Source organism: Scyliorhinus torazame, chromosome 2, assembly GCF_047496885.1.
Source record: "Scyliorhinus torazame isolate Kashiwa2021f chromosome 2, sScyTor2.1, whole genome shotgun sequence".
NCBI lineage: Eukaryota > Metazoa > Chordata > Chondrichthyes > Carcharhiniformes > Scyliorhinidae > Scyliorhinus > Scyliorhinus torazame.
This window is the reverse complement of record NC_092708.1, coordinates 102,995,601-103,007,757: the sequence shown is the minus strand read 5'-3', so window position 1 is coordinate 103,007,757 and position 12,157 is coordinate 102,995,601. Positions and strand designations below refer to the sequence as shown.

The 12,157-nt window shown below is 42.2% G+C and overlaps 1 protein-coding gene across 6 annotated transcripts in view; it reads left to right on the top strand.

Annotated features, from left to right (window-relative positions):
- Nucleotides 1–12,157, top strand: part of gpd2 (glycerol-3-phosphate dehydrogenase 2 (mitochondrial)) — a 442,371-nt gene that overhangs the window by 418,241 nt on the left and 11,973 nt on the right. For all 6 annotated transcript variants that reach the window (XM_072475144.1, XM_072475152.1, XM_072475162.1 and 3 more), the window contains 7 exons: nucleotides 998–1,132; nucleotides 1,843–2,021; nucleotides 3,118–3,249; nucleotides 9,585–9,743; nucleotides 10,553–10,662; nucleotides 10,777–10,855; nucleotides 11,163–11,261. In XM_072475144.1, coding sequence (XP_072331245.1) covers nucleotides 998–1,132; nucleotides 1,843–2,021; nucleotides 3,118–3,249; nucleotides 9,585–9,743; nucleotides 10,553–10,662; nucleotides 10,777–10,855; nucleotides 11,163–11,261 — 893 coding nt within the window. The remainder of the gene's footprint in view (nucleotides 1–997; nucleotides 1,133–1,842; nucleotides 2,022–3,117; nucleotides 3,250–9,584; nucleotides 9,744–10,552; nucleotides 10,663–10,776; nucleotides 10,856–11,162; nucleotides 11,262–12,157) is intronic.

The window sequence follows — 12,157 nt, the reverse complement described above, 5'->3', positions numbered from 1 at the left end:
AATTCAGAAACATTTTTATTCTTTGGTGGAATACCACCATATACCAGTTTAATCTATCTTCTTCTTTGAACATTCTAGCAGCTTTCTAACTGCAACCAAATATGGGCGGCACGGTAGCACAGTGGTTAGCACTGTTGCTTCACAGCACCAGGGTCCCAAGTTCGATTCCCGGCTTGGGTCACTGTCTGTGCGGAGTCTGCACATTCTCCCTGTGGCTGCGTGGGTTTCCTCCGGGTGCTCCGGTTTCCTCCCACATGTCCCGAAAGACATGGGGCTGAATTCTCCTCTAGTGGGATGCTCCATTTTGCTGGCAGCCCAAGAATTTCCCGACGGCGTGGGACTGCCTCACAATGGGAAACCCCATTGACCAGCCGGCGTAACGGAGCATCCCGCCGGCGAGGTAAAACAGAAATGTGGCTGGGCGGAGAATCCAGCCCATGCTGTTAGGTGAATTAGACATTCTGAATTCTCCCTCAGTGTACCCGAACAGGTGCCGGAGTGTGGCGACTAGGGGATTTTCACAGTAACTTCATTGCAGTGTTAATGTAAGCCTACTTGTGACAATAATAAAGATTATTATTATATCCTTCAGTTACATCCAGAAACCAAAATATTTTTTGAATGGTCCCTAATATGAGCTAGCATGAGCTTACCAATCTTTTGCATGACAAGTCTGTAGTCCCAGCCGACTTTGCTTTATTAACATACAAATTGACTGCAATGTAATATATCATAGGTCTGTTAAGTGTTAACAGGTAAGAAGTAGGGTTTATGAGAGTTTGCAAATGGAGAAACAACCAAGTATTTCTAGACTATAGTTAACCTAGGCTTGCGCTATTGTAATATAAGTAGGCCTAGCTTACTGTATATTGGGTCGATCCGTAAACTAAAAATAAGGGGTTCAGATAAAGAATACTCAACTTGCAGACAAGCTTGATAATTGTCAATATGGAGATTTTACAGTTAACCTTTGGTCATGATCTGTTGCTATGCATAGTGAGAAGAGGAGATGTGCTTGCGGCCTGGAGTGGCATTCGACCACTGGTGTCTGATCCCAATTCAAAGGACACCCAGTCAATTTCCCGCAGTCATATTGTACAGGTGACTGACAGCAAACTGGTGACTATCGCAGGTATTATTATGGTATTATTATTTGAAGTCAATAAATATGGATTCTTCAAACCAGTTTGTATCTCTCTTATTCCTTTCTCTCCTTCCCCCCGCCGTACTTTTTGCTTCTTAAATTTGTGCTCTGTTGGCTAGTTTATTTTAGTTTATTCCTTCGACAAAGAACTTTTATTTTTCTTTTATAGATTGCAATATGTTTAAAGTGACGGATAACCCAATGCAAATGCAGAATTATCTGTGTATGGAATCTGCTATTTCCTCAAGTTATATATTGGTCTGGGAGCATCCCAATGCAAAGTACTTAATTGTGATACAGTTTTCGAAAAAGGGTGAATATGCACAGGGTGGTTTTGATGGTTCTGTGGGAGACTCGGGTAGAGGAACTTAAAAACAAAACAGCTGAAATATACAGAGGTGCTGACTGAGAGGAAAGATGAAAGTGAAAAGTGAGATGAATTTGTAAGGTTTGGAATTTTGAAAGCATGGGCCCTTGGATTCATCAGAAAGGTGGAGAAGAAAGGAAGAATGGTTAGATGTAAAATGAATATTGGAGAATGCAGTAGAAAAGGAGTCATGATAGATTTTTAATTGTCTTAAGAGAAAAGGGTTTTATAATGAGCAGGATGCTGCCTGATGACCAGCATGGTGAGAAAAGTAGTAATCTTGTTGTCTGTGATAAAATTGAGTTTACAGGTATGCAAATGTATTTTATAGGTGGCAAATGGACCACTTATCGTAAAATGGCGGAAGACACGCTAGATGCTGCTGTCGAAGCTTGCAACCTGAATTTTGCAAAACCGTGCATGACAATTGGACTTCAACTAGAAGGATCCCAGAAGTGGACTCCTACTCTTTACATTTCATTGGTGCAGTATTATGGTCTAGGGCCTGAGGTAAACAATGTCAAATGTTTAATGGATCAACAATTATTTGGTTCTCAACAAAGGAGCCACATTTGGAAGGGTGAAGCTTGTGAATCCATTTCTTTTATTTTTGAAGTGGGCTATTGATTTCGAAAATATAATACCTTTATGTAATATTGAAGCTTTTCTTTAAGTAGCTAATTTTGGAATTTTTGAATAATTTGACAGTGCACCGCTGTTATGCATCTTAGACATCTCTGGTACAATGAACTTTTAGCCATCAAATGCTATCTGACACAAGTTAGATTCATGCACAAAAACTATATTCATGACGATGTAATTACCCCTCATTGTATTACCAATGCTATGGACCATATCCTATGCTTAGAGTATTTTTCCATGAATTCTGAGATGCTTCAGGGCTATGTTCCTTCTTCATATCGTTGACCTTCTCCAGATCATATTCAACCCTCCTTACTACTTATGCTGGTGATTCAGTTCTACATTCATCAACTTTCTTCACGTTACATGCTGTCTATACACAGACCTTCCTTCCTCTCGCTTAAACTGCTCAAGTCACTACACCAAAATCTTCTCCTTGGGCAAGATTGGTCCCTGCCATCATAAAAGGTGGCAGAGAATGCAACACTGCCAACCACAGCAGCTCCAGAGTAATCTAACGTCCAGTGGAGAGACATACATCTGGCAAAATGAGTGCCTTGATTCTTTTTTTTTCCTCGACTTTGCCTGTGGAAAATGAGCCTACCCTGGGAGCAAAGATCAGGAAAATGAGCCCTACTATATTGAGGAATGTGCAGGCCGTGCACAGATTAGCTTCTTTAAATTGCCACGTGCGTGGCATGCACAAAAGAAAAAGAGGGCTACACACTGAAATAAATCTCTAGCACACAAAAATTAGAGGGTACATAGGTTACAAGTGTGCATGTTGATACTTATCTCGAATCAGAGTTCAATTTGAAAATTCAGTAAGGAGGAAGCTCCTAAAGCACAACGTATTGGGCAGAATGCCACAGATGCCTGTGGTCTGAATATGAAGAAATTTTACTGAGACAAAAATAATAGCTTTGCATTTTAACTGATTTTTATTGACGCTGTTGCCCTTTAGGTTGCTCACCACCTTACTTCGACTTATGGAGACAAAGCTCTTCAGGTTGCTAAGTTGGCTCAAGTTACTGGAAAGAGATGGCCTATAGTTGGCAAGCGTTTGGTGGCTGAGTTTCCCTATATTGAAGCAGAGGTATGAAACGGCATTATTGTTCTGCTAATGTTATTGATTGATCAACACAGCTGAAATAATCCTTTGCATCTTTACAACAATTAAGAGGGAGTCCGTATTTCAGCTACATGATATTCCAAATTGCTGAAAATCTCACATAGCTTTGGTGTTGAATTGGCGATGCTCTGAAAGTAGCGGGCCAGAATTTGGGGGCATTAATCATAGACACCAGTGTTACACCCGTTCTAAAACACCCCGTAGATTCCAATGGAATTGGCTGCTGGCAGAAAATGTACATCGAGATAACTGACAGGGTGCTACAGAAAGTTCACCATTTACACCAGAATTACATCCCAGTCAGGGAACCAGTTTAGCTCAGTTGGCTGGATGGCTGGTTTGTGATGCAGTGAGGCCAACAGCGTGGGTTCAATTCCCGTACTGGCTGAGGTTATTCATGAAGGTCCCCCCTTCTCAACTTGCTTCTCGCTGAGGTGTGGTGATCCTCGGGTTAAATCACCACCAGTCTGCTCGGCCCCCTCAAAGGGGAAAGCAGCCTTTGGTTATCTAGGACTATGGCAACTTAACTTTTACTTTAGAAATATGATACCATTTGGCAAACTAGAAAGAACATGGTTGAATTCACAGGTTTTGAAGTCCAGTTTTTATCTGATCTTCAGTTTCATCTGAGCAATTAGAAAAAGCTTTTCTCATCTGTTGGCCCTAAAAGAAATTCTAAAAACTGCCTTTTGAACCAGCAGGCAACAGTCGTGAATGCCTATGCCCAAGCCCTTAATGCCCATGGTGACTCCAAAGAAAGCTTCTACTCCTCTCTCCCCCCCCCCCCCCATCCCCCTGGACACCATACTCTCCAACATTCCGAAGGAAGATAAGATCATCTTCTTTGGGGACTTTAATGTTGGAAAGGACTCCCAACTCTGGAAAGGAACCAACGAAAAGAAAGGAGTTGGGAATTGCAACTCCAGCGGAGTTCTCCTGCTCACCAAATGCGTGGGATACCAGTTTGTCATTACTAGCACTCTGTTCCCCCAAAAAGACTAGTTCACGACTTCCTGGAGACATCCACAATAAAAGCACTGACACATGATCGACCATGTGATCACCCGATCCCGGGACCAAAAGGATGCCCTCATCATCAAAGCGATGATCAGTGCAGATGACTGTTGGACAGGCTATTGGCTCATCCGCTCTTCTACATCCATCAAACTCCACCAGAAGCAGCGGAAGATGAATAAACAGCTCAGAAAAAAGATTAACGTTGAGCAGCTTCAAGAGTCAAGCATGCTAGTGAACCTCCAGCAATGTTTTCTCCAAAATTTCCAAAGTGTTCATTCTAATGGAGTGAGGGAAAACTGGAAGGAGTTGAAAATTGCCATCATCTCAAGCTGTGATGAAACCATCGGCTACAAGACCAGAAAACACCAAGACTGGTTCGACGAGAACATCCAAGACCTCATCGATAAGAAGAGGAAAGCTCCCCGCGCCTGTCAAAATGGCATAACCAGCAAGGTGAAGATGAGGGCTCGTCAATTAGCCACGGCAGAGGTGCAAAGAAGAACTAGGGAAATCAAGAACCAATGGTAGACTGAGAAAGCCAAGGATCTGCAACTCCTTGACAACAAGCCCGGCATGCGGGGCTTCTTCAGTGCTACCAGGCAATATATAGACAACACCCTAGACCTCAAACTGGTGCGGAGTAAAGACGGAACCCTCTTGAGAGACAGAAAACATTGGCCTTTTATGGAGAAAACACTTCAACGAACTCACAAAGCAGGATAGAATCATAGATGAGGACGTGTTTCAGGAAATCACCCAACTCCCCATCAAAGATGATGTTGGACTCCCACCAAGTATGGACAAAGTCGAAGCCGCCATTAAACACATGAAGAATGGAAAAGCCACAGGAGTGGACAGGATTCCAGTGGAGATTTTCAAACTTGGGGGAGAAGTGAGCACCCACCATCTTCATTAGCTGTTCCTGAAAATCTGGGACAAAGAAGAAATTCCTGCCGACCTCAGGGATGCCATCATCACCACCATCTTCAAGAAAGGAAGAGAAATGCCAGGAGCAACATCGACCACTCTACATGGCCTTCATCGATCTGACCAAGGCTTTTGACTCAGTCAGTCGGGAAGTACTATGGAAGACACTGTCAAAGGCTGTCTGTCCAGAGAAATTCTTCAATATCCTCCGACTCCTCCACGACAAGATGCCGGCGACAGTCCTCACTGATGGAAAAACACAGAAACCTTTGAGGTCAAGATTGGAGTCAAGCAGGGATGTGTCATTACCACGGCCTTTTTCTCTATCTTCATCGCCACCATTCTTCACCTTGTCCAGAACAAGCTTCCCAGTGAATGGACAGAGGTTTTCAACCTCAACCAGTTCAAATCCAAGAAAAAAGTGACACTGACATTTCTTGTGGAGCTTCGGTATGCAGATGACATCACCATCTCCACTCTCTCAGAAGAGAATCTCCAAGCCATGCTTGACACCCTCGCAGAAGCATACCAACAAATCCATTTCAGCCTCAACCTCAAGAAAAGTCAAGTCGCTTACCAACCCATCTCTCTTCATCAAGATCAATGGAGCAACCCTACCAAACGTGAAACATTTCCTCTACCTGGGAGCCACCTTTCATCTAAGGCTGACATCGATGCGGCGATCCAACATCATATCCAATCCGCAAGCGCCTCCTTCGGACACCTAAGGATGAGAGTCTTTGATGACTGCGACATGCTGACACCAAGGTCCTCGTGTAGAAGGCAGTCATCCTCCCCATTCTTAAGGGGAAGGCTTAAACAACATAATGGGCTACAAAGCAAAGCCGAGTAGAATTGCCTGCAACAGTTCCCCTCCCCGATGAACTCAATGCATTCTATGCTTGGTTCGAGAAGGAAACCAACAAACCATTGTCAACCGACTGAGCAGCCTCGGACACACCCATACCTACCATCACAGCCTCTGAAGTCAGATTGGCCTTCTTGAAAGTGAGCACTCGGAAAGCAACGGGTCCTGACAGAGTGCCTGGTCGTGCACTAAGATCCTGCGTGGACCAACTGGCGGGTATGTTTGGGGACATCTTTAACCTCTCCCTACTCGGTTCCGAAGTTCCCACCTGCTTCAAGAAGACCACCATTATACCGGTGCCAAAGAAGAACCAGGCAATGTGCCTCAACGACTACCGTCCAGTGGCCTTGACATCTAACATTTTAAAGTGCTTCAAGAGGATGGTCATGAGACACATCGATTCCATACTCCCCAGAATGTCTTGATCCACTACAATTCGCACCCCGTCACAACCGGTCCACAGCAGACAGTATCTCCCTGGTCCTACACTCATCCCTGGAGCATCTCGACCACAAGGATTCCTACGACAGGCTCCTATTCATTGACTACCGCTCTGCCTTCAACACCATAATCCCAGCCAAGCTTATGTCAGAACTCCAAAACCTAGGACTTGGCTCCTTCCTCTGCAACTGAATCCTCGACTTCCTGACTCACACCACAATCAGTAAGGATAAACAACAACAATTCCTCCACAATAGTCCTCAATACTGGGGCCCCGCAATGTTGCATACTTAGCCCCCTACTATACTCCCTATACACACGATTGTGTGGCAACATTTGGCTCCATTTTCAAAGTTTGCTGATGACCTGACCAGAGTGGGTAGGATCTCGAACAACGATGAGTCAGTACAGTAGGGAGATAGAGAACCTAATGACATGGTTTAACAACAACAATCTCTCCCTCAACGTCAGCAAAACTAAGGAACTGATCATTGACTTCAAGAAGCAAAGTATCATACTCACCCCTGTCTGCATCAATGGTGCCGAGGTGGAGATGGTTGACAGCTTCAAATTCCTAGATGTATACATCACAAAACAATCTGTCCTGGTCCACCCATGTTGAAGCTATGACCATGAAAGCAAAACAGTGCCTATACTTCATCAGGAAACTAAGGAAATTCGGCATGTCCACATTGACCCTTACCACTTTTTACAGCTGCATCATAGAAAGCATCCTATCTGGATGCATCACAGCCTGGTATGGCAACTGTTCGGCCCAAGACCATAAGAAACTACAGAGAGTCGTGTCCATTACGTGAACCCACCTCCCATCCATTGAATCTGTCTACACCTCCCGCTGCCTTGGGTAAGCGGGCAGCATAATCAAAGACCCCTCCCACCCAGATTATTCTCTCTTCCAACCTCTTCCATCGGCAGGAGATACAAAAGTCTGATAACACACACTAACAGATTCAAAGCAGCTTCATCCCCACTTTTACCAGACTCCTGAATGATCATCTTATGGACTGAACTGATCTCTCCACATATCTTGTCTACAGAGTAGTACTACACTCCATATGCTTCACCCGATGTCTATATCTGTGTATTTACATTGTGAGTCTCATATGTCCTATGTTTTTCATATATGGAATTATCTGTCTGGACTGTTTGCAGAACTGTACCTTGGTACACGTGACAATAACCCCATATCTAAATCCAATGCAAATCTTCCATAGACTCAGAAACCTGGACTATGTACAGACGCCATCTCAAGGCACTGGAAAGGTAGCATGAATGCTATCCAAGACAGATTTTCAGCATCAGCTGGGAGGACAGGCATTCTAACATCAGCATCCTAGAAGGAGCTAAGAGCACCAGCATCGTGGCCATGATTATCTGAAACCAACTCCATTGGCCCAGCCATCCCGACTGCCAAAGTCCAGCTCAAGGAAGGCTCCTGAACAAGAGATGGACAAAGGAAGTGCTTCACAGACACCCTGAAGGCTTATCTCAAGAAATGCAACATGGATGTCAACGCCTGGGAGATCCTTGCTTAGAAGAGAACTACTTGGGGGAATCTCCTGATTGAAGGGACACAATTCTTCAATAACACCTGACGGCAAGAAGCGGACAAAAAAAGGAGCCTGAAAAAGGAATACCAACGACCGAGAGTCCAAGAACCAATTCCACCTCCTCGATACACCTCCCAAGTGTGTGTGTGGTGAAGATCTGGCTCTCGGATCAGGTTCACCAGCCACTCAAGGATCCACAGACCCCTTTACCAGTAACACAGAGTTTCTTAAGTGGACAATCATACTCGTTAGCGAGTGATCGCTGGAGATTAAGAATCAGCAGTTTTGGGTCATTGTCAAGAAATATTAAGGCATCATGAAGTGAGATTTTAGCCATACTATTTATGGTGGTCTTCGACCTTGAGGCACACTTTGTAGAAAAGGTGTACCCAATAGTGTTAGATTCTGCAGACCCTAGGTGATGTCATCCCAAAAACTCTCACTGCAGAATTTTATAGTCCTCCACCAGCAGATTTTCAGTTGGAGGGGCCTGTAAAATTCTGCAGGTATCCTTTCTGCCACCTACCTGCCCCCAACTTGACAGTGATTTTAAGAAGGAACCAGGTGAGGCCTGGTGTAGCCTGCTTGCCTTACCCCAATTGAGGCCCTTATGTGCCAATTCACGACCACTTCCCATCCAGCTGCAATTTGTAGGCCGGTGGGAAGGGCTCAGGGACTGTGGGATGACTGGCAGGCTAGCTTTCTTGAAGCTTCGACAGACAAGGGGCAGACCTCCCTCCTAGACCTGCTTTCCTGATCGGGCCCATGCCCAAAAAGATCTGTGCACTCCACCCCGACCCAACCCTGGCCATCACAGCACGGCTCTCCACCTCTTGGAGTCTCTTTTCCTGCCACCACCAAGAGACTCCCGGACTTTTATTCACGCAAAGCTCTTTCTCTTTGGAATTCTCCACCCCAAAGGCTATGGATGCCACATCTTGAATATATTTGAGCCTGAAATAGAATTTTGGTCTCAGGAAATCAAGGGATATGAGGATCAAACGGGAAAGTGGAGTTGAAGCTCAAGATCAGCCATGATCCTATTGATTGGTGGAGCAGGTTCGATGGGTTGTGTGGTTTTCTCACTTCCCAATTTCTTATGTTCTTAAAGAGCACCTAGTGTACCTTGGTTGTTCAGGTGCAATTGCTAAACACCCTCCTGCACTGGAGATTCAAGACGGTGACAGTCTTAGCCATCTCCATCAACAAAATGTTTCTTTTAATCCACATTGTTTTCTTCCTGCAGTCCCATTCCCTTCATAGTCTCTTACTGCATCAAGTCTCCACCAAATGTTCTTCACCCTCAACCCATTCCCCCTCATTCCTCCTAATGTACACAATGCACTGTAGCACCTCCCCCACCCCAAGCAGATTTTGAAATCTTCAGCTGATTGATAGATGAAGCTGAGAAAAAAAACATTATGCTTTTCATGTCTCAGAAATGTAAAACAAAAACAATCTGTGCATTTATGTAGGTGAGATACGCTATGAAAGAATATGCATGCACAGCTATTGACATCATCGCCCGCCGTACACGTCTCGCATTCGTGAATGTGCAGGCTGCGGAAGAGGCCCTTCCACGTATTGTGGAAATAATGGCCTCAGAATTGAACTGGACTGAGAAGCGGATACAGGTAATCTACTTTGTACTTTTTAAATAAATTCAATTTTAATAGATGACTGTAACCAAATGAAATGTTGATAGTTTCAGATGACACTTTACAAGATTCCTTTGCACTGTTTCTTCATTATTTACTGCAAGCTGAATGTAATAAATGCACCTGCACAGACAAAACATCTGCCCTTTTTAGTATTTGCTGCAAAGCAGACTCTTTTATTGAATGAATTATGTATTTGAAAATAAATGAGGTAGCTTATATCAATACACTTTTAATAATAATTTTTGTCTGATTAAAAATGTGTCTAATCCATCGAATCGGATGGCCTGAGTGGGATTTCAGATTGGAATGCAGCAATTAGGAATTTATTGACTCGTGTTTTTTTAATCGGAATGATCTTGTATGAAAATAAAGATTCTGTAATTTGCAGGAATGAGCTTTTTTTTTCATGGATTTGTGTTTTTACAAATTATCCTATAGCTGTAAGATTTATATTGGAAAATAAACCAAGCTGAATTAATGACCTTGTAATTCTATTCTCTCACAATATTACTTGTCAAAAAGTCCTTGTTTAAGTTCATTCAGTTTATTATCTATCTGTAGTTTTTAAAAAGCAACTGCTTTTATCATGGTTAACTACTCATTAAACTGTGCCATGATTTTAAACAGATGCTTGAATTACATAATGTAGATTGCTTTTATTAGAATTGTTAATTGTGTAAAGTAATAAATATAATTTTCAACTTTTTACCATAATTTAAGTCTTATTAGTTATTATTACATATTCAATTCATTGCACTCTGATTCTTATTGCATATATTTAGGATGAATTAAAGGCTGTTCAGCAATTTCTGTACCACGAAATGGGCTACAAGGCTCGATTTGATCAACTAACAAATGCAGAAATAAACCTGTCCCCTCTAGACATGGATAGGTAAAGAAATCATTTGTTTTTACTTTTTCCTATTTTTCCCCACACTCCACTATGTACCTATTCCAGATTTTTTAAACCCTTTATTACTTCAACTTGGTATGCTTGCTTTTCCAGGTACACAACAAGGTTTCATAAATTTGATAAGGATCAGAAGGGTTTTATTACAACGATTGATCTTCAGCGAGTGTTGGAGGTAAAATCATCCTTTACTGCCACAGGTGTACTTGGTTCGTCTCCCCATTTAAAAACAGAATTATTTACAGGAGACTGTGGCATACTTTGTCACGTGTTTCAGGAAAATTTCAACAGTTTTCTATTTAGTTAATTACTAAATAATGTGAAACTACAAGCTGTTATTACAGACCTCTCATAATACTCAGTCACGGGGAACTCTTACTACTGGTAGGGAAGCCCATGGAACAATGAGATTATATTTATTGCAATGAGTTTTAAAACTCATTTAAGCTATTTGATTTTTGTTTTTCTTCCATCTATTCTAGAGTGCTGGCTATCAAGTGGATGAACAGACTGTCCATGAAATTTTACATGAAGTTGACATGAACAAGAATGGGCAGGTAGAACTAATTGAGTTCCTGCAGGTGGGTATCTATTTTTCCTGTAAGCTTTAAAGATAATGATGACGTAATTTGGAAATAATTTAAATTGGTTAGATTATTCACTTCCTCCTTTGAATAAAGAGGACTGTTCAGTCTTTTGGCATTAATTTAATTGTATGTAAAATAAAATTGAGGTTCTTGAACTGCTTATTTAACTTTGTCCCCAAGAGCATTTGAGTTTATTTTTCCTCCGAAAGTAGAGTTTGTTTTTGTAGATCTTGTCCTGGATAGGTATTTCAAATATCTGCCAGGTCTTTCCTCTTTGATGACAGTGATGAATGCAGAACATGAGATAAATTAATGCTAGGGATTTTGGTCAATGTCAGGTCTTTCTTCGCTGTGTCAAGTTAAACAAACAAGATCAAGGCAAAGGAAATGGTAATTGTCCTTCCTGAGATGAGTTGTAGATAAGGGCATTGTGGCAGCAGATTGCAGATTTTTCTACCTTCTTTGTCTGCCATGGCAATTGTTTAATAAATGTTTATTTTAATGTAACGACAGCGAACACCTCAAATGAGTAAATAAACTGTTTTAATTTCTTTCCTCTACCAAGGCGTTATACAGATAGTAGAATGCAATAATTAAACCGTAGTTTCAATAAATAGAAATTGATGTGTACAGCCATGTGATGACATCCATGTGTTAAAATCAGAGGAATGTTAATGCTCAGTGTAAATATTAGGCATAAATTATTTCTCCGATTCTAATACTAATTTAATTTTAATGGTCCAAAAGTCATGGGTCCCACACCAGGAGTGCAGAGCTAGAATACTTGACTTTGTGCCTCTTTGTTGATGGTGAGATTTAATGGAAGATGTTTAGTTTCACTGATGACACTGAATGACCCCATCAAAATAAATGGTGTGTGCCACAATTGT